Source organism: Lutjanus erythropterus, chromosome 9 (assembly GCF_056507025.1).
Source record: "Lutjanus erythropterus isolate fLutEry1 chromosome 9, fLutEry1.hap2, whole genome shotgun sequence".
NCBI classification, from domain to species: domain Eukaryota; kingdom Metazoa; phylum Chordata; class Actinopteri; order Lutjaniformes; family Lutjanidae; genus Lutjanus; species Lutjanus erythropterus.
Window position 1 is genome coordinate 28,519,894 of NC_139325.1, and position 16,838 is coordinate 28,536,731.

The following is a 16,838-nucleotide window of genomic DNA, read 5'->3' on the forward strand; positions in this document are numbered from 1 at the left end:
TATTCACTTTTCCCTCCAAGAATTTTCTACAAAGATATAAAAAGGACATTGGTGTAGACTGCTCATTTTGTCAACGGTTCTGGAAGATTTATATAATTTATTTTGGTCTTGTCCATAAGCTTGTACTTTTTGGTACAATGTCTATACATATATTGCCCAGTATATTGCATCTGATTTTCCCTTACTCATGAAATGTATTGTTTGGCTCTTTTTTTTTTTACCTATTGTTCCAAAAATGTAAAATTAAAATTGAATTCAAACAATATATTCAATCAACCCTAAACTCTAAATATGTGTATGCAGTGAAAACCTTGAATTGATGTACTCTATCAAACTTGTACTCTGATCTTCTGGCATTTTTTGAATGTTTACATTGCTATTTGGTTATAACACGTTAAAACTGTAATTGCTTAAGCTTTCTACATCGTAATATTTCTACTTTTACTTCAGCAAATGTAGAAAAGATCACAGCTTTACTCCCAATGACCCTTGTTTAGGCCTTTAGTGTCATTTTAGGTCAAATAACTGACTCAAATCCATAAACGTAAATTCCATCCACATGCCTTAAACATCTACAAACTTCTGGCAGGAAGTCGTCACCGCGCCGTTACGTCACTTTACTCTAATACGGAAGTGATCGTCATCGTAAAAGCTGTGAGTTGGAGGCTCTGGGAGATGAGATAGAATTACTGGATTTTAGTGAGTAGAAGAGCGTGTGGTGCAGTAGTTTGAATGAGTGGGGCAGGTTTCATTAACAGTAGGTGCTTTCTGGACGATGTGTGCGCTGAATTGTGCTTTTTTTTTAGCCTCAGAGCAGCTAAGTTCAGTGCATGTCTCGTGAGCCAGGGTGGCAGTTAACTGTGAAATCAACCACTGGCTACACAGCATTAAACGATTTCTTTTAAATGATGCTTCAACAAGACTTCTAGATAATTTTCTTGCTGTATAAAGTATAACTTAGTATATTTTCTGTCTCGTCTGTGATAGGTTATAAGGTTGACAGTCATAAACCGTTTTAAAACCATCTTAATTACTTCTTTATAGACCGTTTTAAAGTCCGAAAATGTCGTGGATACGAGAAGGTGAATTAAACCTGCTTGAAAAGATTGCAGCTAACGTCCTGAAGGTAAGCCTGGATGTCTATATTCTTATTTAACTCTTTCTAGCCCCAGTTAGTGCCTTTCGTGTATTTCCATTTCACAAGACCCTGGGTTGTTTGAAAAATCTGTAGGGTCATTAAGTAACGTCCTGTCTCTGCTTGGTGCCAGTTCCGTTGAAGTCAATGGGAGATGAGTGGAGAAGCGCACTAAAACCCAACGTGTGTAATTCATATGACCTTTGATGGAGAAATCCCTGCAAAACATGAAAGAACAGATTTCAGAGAATAGCATACTGATTTTTCCAAACCTGTGCATTCTTTTAGTTGCTATTGGCCTCAAACTAGTCTCAACATTTTAAAAAGTTACAAGTGAAGTGTCCCTTAAAATGCTCGGTTTATGATAAATAAATAGTGACCAAATCTGTTTATTCCTTCTTCCATCCTTTTATTTTGAAGCCTTGTTTACCATGAATTGTCAGTTTGTTTATTTTTAAAAACTTAACTTTAAACTCTAATCATCTTTGGATAACGTTTGGAGACAAAGAGCAAATTAAAAAAACGAATGCATACATTTGAAAAAACAATCAGTATGCTATTCTCTGAAGTGTGTTCTTTTTCCATCCTTTTTCTTCATCCAAAGTCATATGACAGATATGTTGGGTTTTAGTGTGCTTCTCCATGCTTCTCCCACAGGATTCAATAGAACTGGCACCATTACTTGGTTTATGATGTAATGACGCTGACTTCTGCTTCTTCTTTTTTTTTTTAATTTTCCTTGTGTTTTTCTATAATCCTCTAAGAATCTTTTAAGCATCCATAAATTAAATATTGCTCAGTTTGCACTACCTGATTTTTTTTTTTTTTAATAAAAGGGATCACTAGGTGAAATACAGATTATTAGCTTGCATTATTTACTAATCTGTGGATCATGTTCTCGATTAATCAATGAACCATTTGACCTATAAAATGACATAAAACAGTGAAAAATCCTCATAACAATTTCCAAGAGCCAAGAAGAAAAAATAGTTTATTTTGTTTGAGAGAAAACTCTCCAAGACACTCAAATATTCATTTTGAATAAACACAATCCCTTATTCCCAGCTTTCAACTGCGTCTCACAATCGTCATCAGTGGATAGACGTTACTCATATGTCATCCACTGATAAAGACCATGAGATGCAGTTGAAAGATTGTAAGCGCACTACAATTAAAATTTCTTTTCAAGAGACTATTTCTGTCATCAAGAATCAAACCTGACACTTAACAAAGTTAATCAGCGTCCTCTGGGGCATGATACCAGTACCATACCAGTACCCTTAAAGTGATATGGATAGTAGTGGAAAACTTCATTTGATACCTCTTTTTAAAGGTTCTTCTTTATGAAGAATGTTCGTGAGCAAAACCATGTAAATAGCCATTTTTATAGATTTGAGTACCAAATGAATTGAATGCTCTGTACTGTCTTAACGCTACAGTATGTCTCTGTCAGTATAACCCACATCTCTCCTGACTCCTTGATCTGCATTGCGTCTTCCAGGCTGGACCCATGCCTAAACATGTGGCTTTCATCATGGATGGAAACCGTCGCTTTGCACGTAAGAAGAACATGGAGCGGCAGGAAGGCCACATGCAGGGCTTCAACAAGCTAGCAGAGGTGAGGCTGCATTGGGTTTAAAGCTTATCTTCTCAAATGCATGCCTTCTGGGCATAAAACATGTTGCCGAAATGTATATAATATCCTCTTGTTCCCCCCACACCAGACATTACGTTGGTGTAAACATCTGAATATCCAAGAAGTTACGGTATATGCCTTCAGCATTGAGAACTTCAAGCGCACTAAAGATGAGGTGGATGGGCTGATGGAGCTGGCCAAGCAGAAATTTGAGAGGCTGTTGGAGGAACGGTGAGTTTCAAGTTCAGTGTACTACAAGGAGTTTTTAACTGGTTATGAATCGATCTTATTTTAATACCAATGTCTTTGTATGACCTACTAAGCAAATGAGACCATCAGCAGGAAGATTGGCCATTTCTATCTAGTTATTCTTAATACCTGCCACTGGGTCGGACTCTCCTTGAAATCAGATGAAATTGTTTACAGCTTGCACATTGGAGGAGCCTTTGTTTATATTTTCCCAGGCAATGTTATGTTAGCCAGTTAAAAAGAAGCAGGAGGAGGTTTTTCTTCAGAGAAATTAATATTTCACGTTATACTTTGTGGTTATGGTGGTGGAAACGCTGTCGCTTTTGTCCACAGGGGCCTCTTAAATTCAACACAATATGAAAGTTCCTCCTAGTAGCTTTAAGGATTTTGAAGATTTAAATAGCTTTTCACTTTGCTGTTGCCTGTGGGACAGGTCACATGTTTACATATGATTCACAGCTTCCTTAAAGTACAGTTGAGTGGAACTAAATTCAGTGCTTGAGAGAGTATACTGCTGTGTACTTAAAGTTAAGTGCCTTTGCAAGACTGAATCTTACATGTTTCAGTTTCAGGCTTTAAAAAAACTGATGTTTTTCAAACTCAGCTCAACACAGCTGCATACACATATGCAGTCCAAAGTGCTTCACATAGCAAAATGAAAACAAAATAGACAAACAAATAAAAACAATAAAATACTAATTTTGCAAGAAAAAAAAAAAAAAAAAGAATATAATTTAAAACTAGATAAATAAACATAATTTTATGACATAGAAGAAACAAAAACAAAGTAGAAACCAATAATTGAAGCTTAAACAACAAAATTATAACATTACTCCCATTAAAAATGAAAAGACAGATTAAAAAGGTACGTCTGTAATTGCCTTTCAAATCCATGACCTGTAAATGTTTTTTAAATGAACATAGTTCACAGCATTTCAACACATCTACACTGTGGAATTACTGATTTTTTTTTTGCTGCAACTGGATACAGAGTTCACAATTGACAACACTGCCACAGAAACACAAAGCACTGCATTGGCCATTGAGTAAGATATGCTGTGGACTGATGCCAGACTGACCAAGAGAAAGAAAGGCTGACTTAGAAATTGGTGTCCACAATATCACTTATTTCCACTGTTATGTTGGCTGATACTGACATCTTCCCTGCTATACTTTAGAGTATGTATTTATCTACTGTAAATGTTGTAACTATGGTCTTTAGTGCGAAAATAAATGTTCAGAAACAGTTATTTAAACCAAACAGCTGCCACAGTGAATGTTTAAGCTAATACAGAGGTGTGTTAATCCACATTTCCACAAATGGCCACTAGATGTTGGCTCAAGAAACATTTAGTCTTGGATTTCTTGAATTTTCTTCATGTTTTTTGCTCAAATGCTTAAAAGAGGTAACTTGTCATAGTCAGCTTTGGTGCTTGTCACTTGTTCACTCCACCTCAGCTCTGTTCTTACATCTTTACAGCAGTAACACAGTAAAATGCAGTGGTAAAATGTGGTTACTGTTGTGTTGAACACCAACATTTTCAGGGAACCCGTACTCCCTGACTGCCAGGTGGAAATTCTTTTGTGTAGGCATCTTTATGTATGGAAATGCAGACAGACATGCTTCAGCAGCTTTGTAAAATAGTGTAGCCTTCTTGTTCTTCTGGTTCCTCTTGCTGCTTTTCTTGATTTTTCTCCTTGCTCATACAGCTCTGTTGTTTCTCACCTTCTTCAGGGACAACCTGGAGAAACATGGTGTGTGTATCCGTGTGCTGGGTGACTTGAATATGCTGCCACTCGACCTTCAGCAACTTATCGCCAAAGCTGTGGTCACAACCAAGGCACACAATAAGTATGTGTTTTATTTATTTGTACTTCTGTCTGTATGACCCTCATCAAATAGTAATTCAACTTTATCCCTAAACTAGCCACATGACATTTGAGAGACCTTTTTTATATTATTCAATGTAAATGAATGAATGAATGAGTGTGTGTATATACACAAACACACACACACACATATTTATTTTTATGCCACATCAAGAAATAAAGACCCACACCCCTCTGTATTTTCTGATCTGATCAATATAAACAAAACATGTTAAAATTTAATACACATACACAAACGTCATAGTCTGTATAACTCAAATATCACTCCTCTTTATCAAGTACCCCAATCTTTTATCCTTCACCAACCGAAACTTCAACAATGCAATCTTTCAGATTCCTAGGTGGCATAATTGTCCCCCTGTCCTGCATTCTGACAAAAAACACAAGAAAAAACTCATAAATACACAGAAAACATCAACCTCAAACCAGGTTCAAGTACAAAGACCACATTTTTATGCAGACAATGCTTCTAATACTATGCATATGGTTTCAAATTGAGTTAATTTGTTATTTCCAATGGCTGTTGTCCTTTCCATGTTCAAATAAAAACATATTTCTTTTTTTCCTTCTTTTTTGCAGATGTTTCCTGAATGTGTGTTTTGCCTACACATCAAGGTATGAAATCACCAATGCAGTCAGAGAGATGGCTTGGGGAGTGGAGCAGGGCCTGATCAAAGCAAGGTACACAAACAATGGCAAAGACACCACTGAGCTGATCTTGTTGATTTCATCCTTCCAACATTCATAATGCAACATAGAATATAAAAAGCTAACAGAGGGAGCTATTTCTTTAACAAACTGTGTTTGTGTTTTTCTGTTGCGCTCAGTGATGTTTCAGAGGCGTTGCTAAGCGAGTGTTTGTACAGCAATAATTCTCCCAATCCTGATCTGCTCATCCGCACGTCTGGAGAAGTGCGCCTCAGCGACTTCCTTCTTTGGCAGGTGAGGATGAGAATGACTGCATTGAAAAATGACAACAATTAAAGATGAGAGCGGTTGCCTTTAATATGCTCCTTGAGAGCCCTTAAACGTTCAAAATACTAAAGTAGGATTGGTAGTAGGAATATGAATTTAGAAGCTTCAGTGAGACCTCTACATGCACCAGACTGGTTGGTTAAAGCTTAATATTCTCCTTTTTATGAAGGAGATGTCTGATTATCCGGGCTTCTTATAACCACTTTTCCAACTTTATTTTTAGCAAAAGTAGCTTGTTATGTTTTATCATGAAACACATCACAGTGCAAACACCGTTGTGTAACATTAACTACTAAACTATGTGACTATAGGAGGAGAGATACATTATAATCATTGCTTAAATCAATCAAATCATTGTCTTTATTTGATAGAGAATTAAACTCTGGGTGCAGATCTGTGGAGATGTGTGTTCATGTAACGATGCTCTAAATCATCAAGGCTGAGAGAGCATTTAATAATCACAACACACCTGCTGATCTATATTTACCTTCATGTAGCCCTTTTTCACATTTCACTGCTGCACTTACATGAACCACAACAAAAGTTGTGCATGTAGACACAGTCCATGCACCCTGACCATGTTTCAAACAGGATGCATACACAAACAGCTGCAGACACAACAGATGCATGACCTACCACGTGGCACTTGGCAAATATTATTCAAATTTTTACTGAGGGTGCAATTCATACCTTTGGACCCTCGTCCTCGAAAAGGGCGCGGTTTTGGTGTTCATTGCAAGTTAGGAGCAATGAGTAATTTTCTGAAACAGAAGCTGTAACCCAAGCAGTTGGACTTGTATTTCAGGCTAAGTTGCTCGAAGCAATCACCACCTATGATTTTAAGCAAAGACTTTGGTTTATGTAGACATTGCCCAACATTTGTTTTTCTGCCAACAGAAATATCTGCAAAAGATGTGTCAGTTGTAGCTTTTACAACAAAGCAGACACGCCACAAGCTGCTTTTTGTTTTTCAGAAAAACTTAATGTTGATTTTCTTTATTCTAGAGTTTTGGTAGAGCCACTTTCTGTATGCTGTTGGCTTTATCTGTAATATAACAGCCATAAAAGATAAGAAGCCACATTTCTCTTTAATATCAACCACACGTTTGATCATAGGACTTCTCTAAGAATCTATTTTCATATACGATTTTTCTATAATAGCTTTTTATGCCTGTGAAAAAAGGATTATCCACCAAATTAGGGGTGTAATATATGATAGACAGTATTAACCATACATAAAAGAAAAAGTGTAATGACTTGATCATATTATCAAACACTTCACAGCTTCTCCTCTGAGACTTATATTGATTTTCTTTTATCCTCCATCCTGCAGGCTTCCCACTCCTGTCTAGTGTTTCAGTCGGTTCTGTGGCCAGAGTACTCATTCTGGAACCTGTGTGAAGCCATTCTCCAGTATCAATTAAATTACAAATCCATTCAGGTAAGGCTTATATTAAGACACAGTTTGTTTGTTGTCATCAGCGTGGGACTCTGCTTTGGAGGGGTATGCAGGGAGAACATCTCAAAATACAGTGTTTGTTTTTGTGACCCTGCAAAAGCTACTAATTGAACTCCACTCCTCTGTCACTTTGAGTGTTCTTAAGCAAATATCTGGATGGGGATCTCTGCAATCAGTGTAGTTGAAGATCTGTGTGTGACCTCAGCTCCCTGCTGCCAATGCAGTTTTCCTGTCTTTGCCATATGCCAACACATGAACATAACACTTGGTTCCTTAGGGGCTGGAAAACATCAGCCGTGCCACTTTCATCTTTTTATCCAAGGTGCTTGGGAGGTTGCACTACTGTCCTACCTGCCATTACTAAGCAATCAGCTCCACCGGACAGAAGAGCAGCTGATTGTACTCGTTCAGGAATACCCTGGTGTACCCTGGTGAGCATGATGATATGTTAGCTAGCATAAATGTTAACCAGTATAACTAGTAACCTAAGAACAGTGTATCAACATGCTCACCAGTTATCCAAAGTTCTTAGCTGATATATATATATATAGTCACTGTTCCTTCTTTTTCTGTCAAAATATTGAGACATTGACAGATTGTACAGCTCCAGGTACCAACTGAGTATAATTAGCTGCTGGCCTGTCTTCAGTTTGCCTGACCCTTCAACTGGATGTTGTGACCATGGATGTACAGTGGGTACAGCATCGGAGGTGGGCTTCTGGTCATTCCTATGAAAGCTGCTCAGTGGCACATGAAGCCAACTTCCTTGTATTATCTTCTGAATATGCTTCCATGTTGTGCAGCTAATAGAGCAAGCTCACTAGAGACTTCCTTAGGCCAAGTGACTGACTTCCAGTTTAGTCCTCTGCTTACTTGAATGGGGATAAAATTACTGAATTTGCGAAAGTCTTTTTGGGTTGCTGCGTATCACGTGACGTTGTCATTACAAGTGTTTGCCACTACATCAAATTGGCCTAAAAGACTGGCACTCATCCTGAGGTCTTAGTTATGACATCCTTGAACGGAAGAGGTGAAGCAAGTCCTGTGGTGCACTTGCTGCATTAAAAAAATGTCAGTTTTTTTGATCTCACGTTGCAACAAATGCACGCTGCTACAGCATCAATATCAGTTTTGAATGTGCTTGTTGTGTGCTCCATTTAAAATAATGAATGTGCCCACTCAAAGGATGCAACATAAGAACGGCCCCTTAATTAGTTCATCAGAATCCACATGTTCCACCTACAATCAGATGTTGCTATGGTGATAACAGCTTTGTGACTCCTTGTTCAGAGTTAATTTCATAGAAATTTTAGCATAATTCTGATTGCCTAAGTTATAATACTGTAAGGCCAGAGATATACTTTATTTTTAACTGTGTGGTTGCATAGGCAACTGGCAGCATTATAAACATGACTGTTCACATACTTGACTGTGTATAACGTGTTATTGAACTGTATAATCTATATGTGAAACACTTAATGTCTTCTTTTGTGTAAAATTTGTTTTAGTGGATTATGGTTAACACTCTCTCTGTGGAGCTGGCTATACCTAAAGAGGTGTTGGCTAAATGGAGTTTTAATGTTAACATTTTGATTGCCCTATGCAGTCAGTGTCGAGTGTGAAGTAGTCTGAATGAGGGGTTCTCGCAAAAGCTGCAAGAGCAGCAACCAAGCAGGCCAAACAATCGCCCCATTCTGAACAGACATGTTTTGATCAGGCACTGCCCTTGTGGGATAAAATGATGAAAAGATGACATTTTGTATCCCAAATGTCAACTTCGGTTTGACATCACATTGTTCTGCAAAAACATTTTTCTGATTCAATGCCATAAGTCGGGAACAGAAGAGGTGATTGTGACCATATTTCATATTTGGTCAGTTAATGAATTGGTGACGTTAATCTTTGGTGCCCACCTTGAAACTGATGATTGTATGGATCCTTTGTGCTGCCAGGTTGAAGATGTGTGTGCAGTATTCACGAGGTAGAATAGGGAATTAGAATAGGCTTTCATGGCAGCCGTATTGATATTAAATAGTAGGTTAAACACAGGTGTTACAAATGATACTAATTAATGTCCCATCATAGTGTGTGTAGGAGAGTCTTTCCAGTGAGCCAACGTGCACAATAACAACACACTGCCTGTTTGTCCTGAATGGAAAGGAACCTTAATTAGTATCATTGGTAACACCTGTGTTTACCACACTATTTCATGTTTTAAAAAAACTGTTGTGTAAAAAGCTCTATCTGTAGCTTCTGTGCAATAATGTTCATATTTGAAGCATTGTAATCCAACACAGGCTCACTGGTTTTGCTGATATTGAGCTTCAGTGATTGTCACTGCACCATGTGAAGAAGCTCTCCATCAGTCCTCTGTATTCCTCTGTAAAAATAGTCTCTAAGTGAAGTGATGTTTCTTGCTGGAAATTATTCACTGGAATCCTGCATTTGTAGCAATAATTTGCCACTTCACCTAAAAATACACTTAATACAGCTTATTAAATTCCCCCAGTCTTCACTACATATATTATGAGTTTCGACGGACATGGATGTCAACTACAACTTGATTAGAGCCATACAACTGCAAGGTGGTGATTCTAATTTAAAATTGGTAATTAAAGCAAATCCTACTTTACATAACTAATTTGAATTTTAATGTGTGTTGTGTTGTAGAAAGCCAGAGACCTACATCGAGAGCATCAGACCTTACAGCAGCTGGAGGCTGATCGTGCCTGTGTAGCAGAGCACCTGCAGCATCATGGGAATGGAAAGCCTGCCGACGCCCAGAGAAGACAAGAGGCACTGCTGCACTACACCACCTGCCGGGAAGAACGGATTCAGGACTTCCTACAAGCACTGAAGCACAAGAGAGACTCTTACTTTAATGACTTATGGAGCGAAGCCGTCTTGGCCTAGGAAGGCTCAGAAGAACAAACCCCATGTTGAAGTGGGGATAAAACCTCTCCTGTGCTCTTCCCAAAAGGGCTTCTGAGGAAAAGGGGGGAGTAAACAGTAACTGGGATTGGTTTCATTGTGTTACTGATTGAGTCAAGATGAGAGGGAAATTTTACCCCTATGGGGCTGTAGAATAATTGATATTTATGATTGTAGATTTTAAAAAAAAAGTCTAATACGTGGAAATGTCTGGTCAAGATATAGTTAAATAGTTGTGTAAATTGTTTGTCAAATGCATGCCATTGGAAGATGAAATTATAAGAGTGAAAGCCAAGGATCCTGTGTTTTGGAAATGTTTTCCAAAGCAGTCATCCAGATGAATAAAAATCAGTCCAGTTTTGCATTTTTGTCGAGTCCCAAAGAAAGTGTTGTTTGTTGAGTGTGATGTTAATGACATAACTAGATTTTGACCAGCTTTCTTCAACAGAATAAAGTGATTACTGTATGTCAGAGATGTTAAGTCACGTGTGATTCACTCATTTGTGGTTACTGCATGTCAGTATTATGGTTGCCTTTGATCAGTTGCTTCAGTTCTTTCCTCCATCTGACTTTAATATCTTGCTATCTGTCTTAACTTGTGCAGCAGAAAAATATCTTTTTTGTGAGGAATCCCATGCAGCCATATTGGACCTTTCCACTAACTGACATGGTCAATATACAGTTTAAATGAAGTCATTTGTTGCATATATATAAAGTCAAAGACAGACTAAAATTTTGTTCAAGGCTATGTTTATTGGCTTTTGTTCATTCACAATAATCCTCCCTACATTCCTCAGGAATACAACATTACTAATAAAATAGAAAAACATTCCAATCTTCATATCAACAAGGAAATTAATAAACATTTTAGAAGCACAATTAAAAAAAAACTCATACTGAGTAGTACTCGATTCTTGCCTTGTTACTCCTACTGAAATACAAGTGGCAGGCATTTGTGGAGTCAAAGCATAAGCGCTGATCTCTGATCATCATCTATACAGTCAGGCCTGTCATAAAATATTAATAAGCAAGTAAGTATAAGTACATAAGCAGCAAAATGTGGTTAAGATTTAAGTTAGATTATATCTGTAACAGTGAAACAAATGTAGTGGAATAAAGACATATAATATCTCCCTTTCAAGAGTAGTGAAGTAACATAAAATAGAAATATTGCCTTACTTGAGACCACTACAGCATATACTATGATGTTTTGTCATGACAATGGTTACTACAGTTAAGTAAAACTAAACTAAAAATCATACTAGGTGTGAAAAAACATTTTAGTTAACTTAAGTTCAAAACTAGACAATATTGTATATTTACAAAACTAACTAAAATAAAATAAAAATATACAGGAAATGCCTTTAGTTATAGTCTTTGTCAATCTGGTGAAATTTATCAACACAACATGCATTGGTGTATATGTTTATTGAGCCTGGGATGCCTACATGACTACATCAACTTCATAAAGTGTTGTATTGTAATATCTAGTGTGAACTTCATAGATTTTGCGCCCCAACAAATACCTCAATTATAACATGAGGAAATCCACTCTGGAAACTAACTGAAACTAAACTGAATTGGAAATAAATCTACATAGTGTTGCGTTTTTCATTCGTTTTATTTTTTGGGAACACAAAAGTTGGGTTAATCAATATAGGTATGGTGAGGTGGTCGTGCTTTTGTGAAGTGCCCCTTTTTGGTCGTGTCTTGAAAGGAACCCTAGATTTGTGAAACCCTCGCGAGATTTGTAGGCGTCGCGTCGACATTGTGCGTATTGTTCAAACTAATTATATTTTATAATGTGAAACGCTTTGGTTAAAATTTTCATATGTTTAGGTGATATAAAACACTTGGTTAGGATTGAATAAAGCTCATGCTTTGGGTTAAAACTATCACTTTCGCGAGATCTTTCGCGGGTCCTGGGTTCCCTTCTCGACATGACGTTTTTTTCCCCCCAATCACAGCCTTTAATCAATCAGAAACCTTCGATACAGCGCCTCCTTATGGCGTTGCTCAGTATTTCTCCAGGTTGCTTCCTGCCTCTTTAACAAGTGGGCGGTGCCTGGAGTCACATGGCGTATTTGCATCCAATGACAGACATCGAAATACAAAACTGGTTCAAACCGGTTTCGTTCTTATATTTCAGTGTAAACTACAAAAACATTCGTTTGCATCGTACATTCGCCATTTTACTCTGCAACTGGTTGGTTGTTGTGCGTTATCTCTCCGGAAAAACCCAGATTTGCGGTTATATTTTTTGTGAGCTGACCGTTCATTCCCAGTAAACAACATGGTTAAGTCAAAGGTAAGATTTAAATTTTTATTTTATTTTAATTCAGTGCATCAGCTTGGTGTTATTAACTTGAGATTACCGTTAGGCTGCGTTTGATATTTCTGCATCAGATGAACGTCATCATCCCTAACAAACGGCACAGCAATGGCGGTCTGACAGTGGGGACCTGTTCGGGCATCCTCCCATTCGTCGAAAATAAAAGTTTGTGTTCGAGGTAGTAACGTAAAATAATTTCAGATCACCTAAACACAACTGGAGACATACGTTAATGTATTTTTCACGTCCAGCGTCAAAGCCCTGACTAGTGCGGCCGTTGACATTGCGCTGTGCAAAATGTCTGGCACCGTTGGTCCTTTCCCTGTTTGACAGACAGTGGGCTGAGGCAGGGGAGGGGGGATCTTGACAGGTTAAACAGAACAACAAACTTTCGATACATGCTATTAATTTGTACCTGTCGGGTCAATTTGAATGCATAAGTCATAGAAATTTACTAATGCTGAATGGCTTATTTTGTAGTCAAAACAAGTTCAAGCACAAGCTGCAAATATGAGGAAGAAGTTGGGGGAGGGGAGGTGGCGATTATGTTTTTTCACTGTCTGTTTTGAATAAGAAAAGTCAGCCTTGTTCGTGCATGTTGATACAAAGTAGCTTTAACATGTCGTCATACCGTTTGAATTTAACCAACAATTAAGATGTTTAACCGCTGACATCAACGTTATTTACACTAAGGCGTATCATCAAGGGGCGTATCGTAATTTTCAACTTATTTTGAACAAATGCAGCGATGTGAAATGTTTAATAGGATGACGAATGTTTTGTTTTATCAGGACATATGGTACTTTTACGTGTCGCGATTAACGTTACACGTCCTGTAGAAGCGTTTGGTATTTAGAGTATTTATTAAGAAAAAAATACAAATTGCATATGTAAATGAATACACCCAAAAACAAAACAACTTCCTTATTGAATCTCGCCTCATATTTAATTTTAATTTGTTTGCGAGTTCTGCGGGCCTTTCGTTTGGCTGTAGTTATTAATATGGCGGTAGCTACAGATTAGTAGAGTCGTAAGCTTATCAGTTTCCCAACAGCTGTCTATCGGCGCGCACTGATACAAAACAAAGGAAGCTGTCAGGGCGCCAAGCTGCTGTCATGGTGACAGGACAGCCCAGATTTAAATTCAAATATGGGCGGGAAGTCGTTCGGAAAAAAAAAAAGAAAAAAAAAAAGAAAAGTTTCTTAATTAGTCTGTCCTGTTTATTTTTCTACCAGAACAAGATCATGTCTGCAGAAATGTTGATACTCTGGTTTTGTAAGATTATAGTGTTGTTTTAGTTGTTATGAGATGTCATGTGTAACACTGGTATTCCGATTGTAATGCTGTGTTTTTCTGTTCTTTGTCTTTCAGAAAGCCACTGTCCCCCCTGAGGTTTGTAACAGTAACCCATACATACATGTCTGCATTCTTAGAAAGTGATTTAGAATTCATTTTACTTTTTGATATGTAGTTCATATTTAGCATTCTGGTTAAATGCTGATTTTAATGTAATTTTACTTAAATTTTAGTTTTGTTTTAAAATAATTTTGCCTGCTGCCCACTTCAGGGCTGCAAATATCATTCTTTGTTAGGGTCATCTGTTAAAAATCAGGCAAATTTGTTACATCTACTGTCTTTACTGAAGAGTTTCTCCTTCCATCTGAATAGGAAAGAAGAGTATCCTTACGACTGCAAGGGGTAAGCTTAGAAACACACTTAGTCAGTTCTGATATTTTTCTTTATGATTATTCTTGTTCCTCATCCAAAAGTTAGTTGTTTTCTACCCACAGCGTCCTGTAAGGATAAACATAAACCTTTAAATGGAAATATGCATAAACCCATCTGTCACTGCACATACATGATATCTTCTGTTAATTTATCCAGTATTCACTTTTTTATTATCATTTGTAATTGCAATTTGAAACATTAATTATTTTGATTGATTTTCACTAAACTAACATGCACAATGTCACCTGTCATTATTTTTCAGTATAGCCCTTGCTCCTTTGTTGTGACATCTACTGTTACATACCATTTGAAATATCTTTCTTATTTTGCAGAAAGTCAAACCTGCACCAGTTGTGAAGAAACCTGCTACAAAAGTATGAAATTGATAACACAAAGCTGAACTGAACAAAACATCTCTGTGTGCTGTATGTCACATGTGAAACTGATTCACGGGCTTGAGTTCCTTGAAGGGAAATTAAGTTTGCCCGGGTTCCAGGATGAATGAGAAAGGACCTTTTGAGAAACAGTTTAGATGTTTTGGTACACTTGAATTAGGTCACTACTCTGAAGCATGTGATAATTGTATGCTGGCTGGAGAGCTCTAACCTGTTAGTAATCCAGTGTCACTATTGTTTGCAGAAGGCAGCCAAACCGAGGAAGCCCAAACAAGCTGAGAATGGGAGCAACAAGGCTGAGGTTTGTTTCCTTTATGAAAAAGTGCTTCCATTACAACTCTCCCACTACATATTTTCACTTTTCTTGCAGATAACTTGTGTTGGGCAACTAAAAAATAATTCATGTGGGCAAATTAGCAGAACACACAGTTTAAAATTTATGTTATCAATCTCTAGAGTGTCAAGGGAAGAAGAACAAATGTTATGAATGGGATAAGCTAACGAAGAATTAATTCAGTGTTAAGAACAAAAATGACTTATTCAAGTGTTTCAGTTGTTCCTTCGAGAGCACAAACATTTAAAAAATCTTTAGTGAATATCCTCCTGGCAGTGTATGAAGAAAATCTTTGGATAACATGCCTCTCTGTATGAGCATGATTAGAAAAAGTCATGGTCTTGTGAACAAAACCTATAATTATAAACTAAAAATACACACAGCCAATAAAATGGAAGCACAGCAAAGTCAAGACAGGGTGTCTGCAAGTTTTGAAAATGTCTTAAAATTAAAGTCCTTAAACCAATTTGGATTATTGCCATTTATACATCCTGAGTTAAGTTTTAGAAGTCTTGTGTGATAGTGGTGCACGTCAACAAATGCAGTCCTGTCTCTGATGACAATATGCCATATTTTTTATGACTTATAATAACCTGTAATTAGGTTTTCCATTTCATTTGGTAATAAAATGATCTGAAAGGCTATGTTGAATTAGGTGAACCTTGCAGGCACTCCAAAATATACAAAATAAAAAATGGATGAAATCATAGCATGATGATGATCACAGTAGAGGGGAATGCACTGTACGACTGCCAAAAAGAAGGATGCTCATAACATGCTGCTTTCTTATTTTCTGTCCTCAGGAGCCAAAGGCCGAAGCTACTGACGCCAAATGAATAACGGTTCATGTGCTTACTCTGTGTACTTGGTGATTGTACAGTTTTAAATAAGTATTTTTTACCAAGTTTTATATTACAAATGTCATTTATAGGTTTGTTTTGGGCTTGCACTTGATGTAACGAAACTTTGTTGTCACGTTCATATCCATTTAAAAACAATTACCGTCCATATCTTGTAGACATGGCATTTTTAGGCTAATTCTTTTTTTGTTTTGTTTTGTTTTTTTTGTTTTTAAACTGCTGAGTAATAGATATTTTCCAACAAGTTGGATTTTGATTCTAATTTTAAACCTTATAAGGCAGCTAAGGCATATTGTTAAAATTTGAGGGAGAACAGGAACTTTGCCCTTTATCTCCATGTATTTTAATGTCGAACTAATACGAAATGCTTACCAAATGTTTTGAAACACTGTATGTTGACATGAGATTGAGTCATTGAAAATGCCACAGAAAAATACTGTTATTTGCTCAAAGGTTTGATACGTCCCCAAAACACATATGATGTGAACCTGGTCGTCTTCTGTTTGGATAAAAGGAAGCTTTTCTGACTTAAGTGGTTGATCTAAATGTTCTTGAATAAAAATTTTCAAAATGTCTTTTGGCACTTTGTGACAGGAAAATCTTTACAAAGAAAATACGGAACTAGCCTCATGTCATATGGGCATGTGTGACCATGCCACTGTTCCCTCATGCTGTGATAGTGATTTTAGCTAACAACTGCAGGCTCCTCCATCTTGGGAGGACATCCATTTTATTGCGTGTTGATATATTTTGACATCATTTTTGTCTTAAGTGGGCTTCATCTACATGAATGGCTATAAATGTACTTGACTATGAAGACTGGTTAACTTGAAATGAAACATCCATTTTTTCTATATAAATCCATTAAATATAAGTAAAACGGTCCTGCAATCACAAGATCACTTTGGTAAAGT

At 37.1% G+C, this 16,838-nt stretch overlaps 1 protein-coding gene and 1 long non-coding RNA gene across 4 annotated transcripts; both read left to right on the forward strand.

The window, feature by feature from the left end:
• The first annotated feature begins 595 nt into the window (after positions 1-595).
• On the forward strand, positions 596-10,750 carry dhdds (dehydrodolichyl diphosphate synthase). Of its 3 annotated transcripts, none has more exons than XM_084727041.1 (9): positions 596-654; positions 1,045-1,126; positions 2,637-2,753; positions 2,860-3,002; positions 4,756-4,872; positions 5,490-5,591; positions 5,738-5,852; positions 7,219-7,326; positions 10,015-10,750. In XM_084727041.1, the coding sequence occupies exons 2-9, from the start codon at positions 1,064-1,066 to the stop codon at positions 10,255-10,257; spliced, it is 1,008 nt and encodes a 335-aa protein (XP_084583167.1). In that variant the 5' UTR covers positions 596-654; positions 1,045-1,063; the 3' UTR covers positions 10,258-10,750. The 3 variants fall into 3 exon arrangements, with proteins under 3 accessions (XP_084583167.1, XP_084583166.1, XP_084583168.1); XM_084727040.1 differs by having other exon boundaries at positions 629-699; XM_084727042.1 differs by having other exon boundaries at positions 632-1,126; positions 2,589-2,753.
• Positions 10,751-13,886: 3,136 nt separating this feature from the next.
• Positions 13,887-16,499, forward strand: LOC146321765 (uncharacterized). The gene is made up of 5 exons (XR_014771411.1): positions 13,887-13,999; positions 14,276-14,305; positions 14,668-14,709; positions 14,975-15,031; positions 15,868-16,499. It is a non-coding gene; the product is annotated as an uncharacterized LOC146321765 (long non-coding RNA).
• The last annotated feature ends 339 nt before the right edge of the window (positions 16,500-16,838 follow it).

What these genes read in the sequence shown, in the direction of transcription:
- dhdds (XM_084727041.1), top strand. Translation starts at nt 1,064, where the DNA reads ATGTCGTGGATACGAGAAGGTGAATTAAACCTGCTTGAAAAGATTGCA. An exon ending in TTGCAGCTAACGTCCTGAAG is followed by an intron (nt 1,127 to 2,636) that starts GTAAGCCTGGAT and finishes TGCGTCTTCCAG; the next exon opens with GCTGGACCCATGCCTAAACA. An exon ending in GAGAGGCTGTTGGAGGAACG is followed by an intron (nt 3,003 to 4,755) that starts GTGAGTTTCAAG and finishes CACCTTCTTCAG; the next exon opens with GGACAACCTGGAGAAACATG.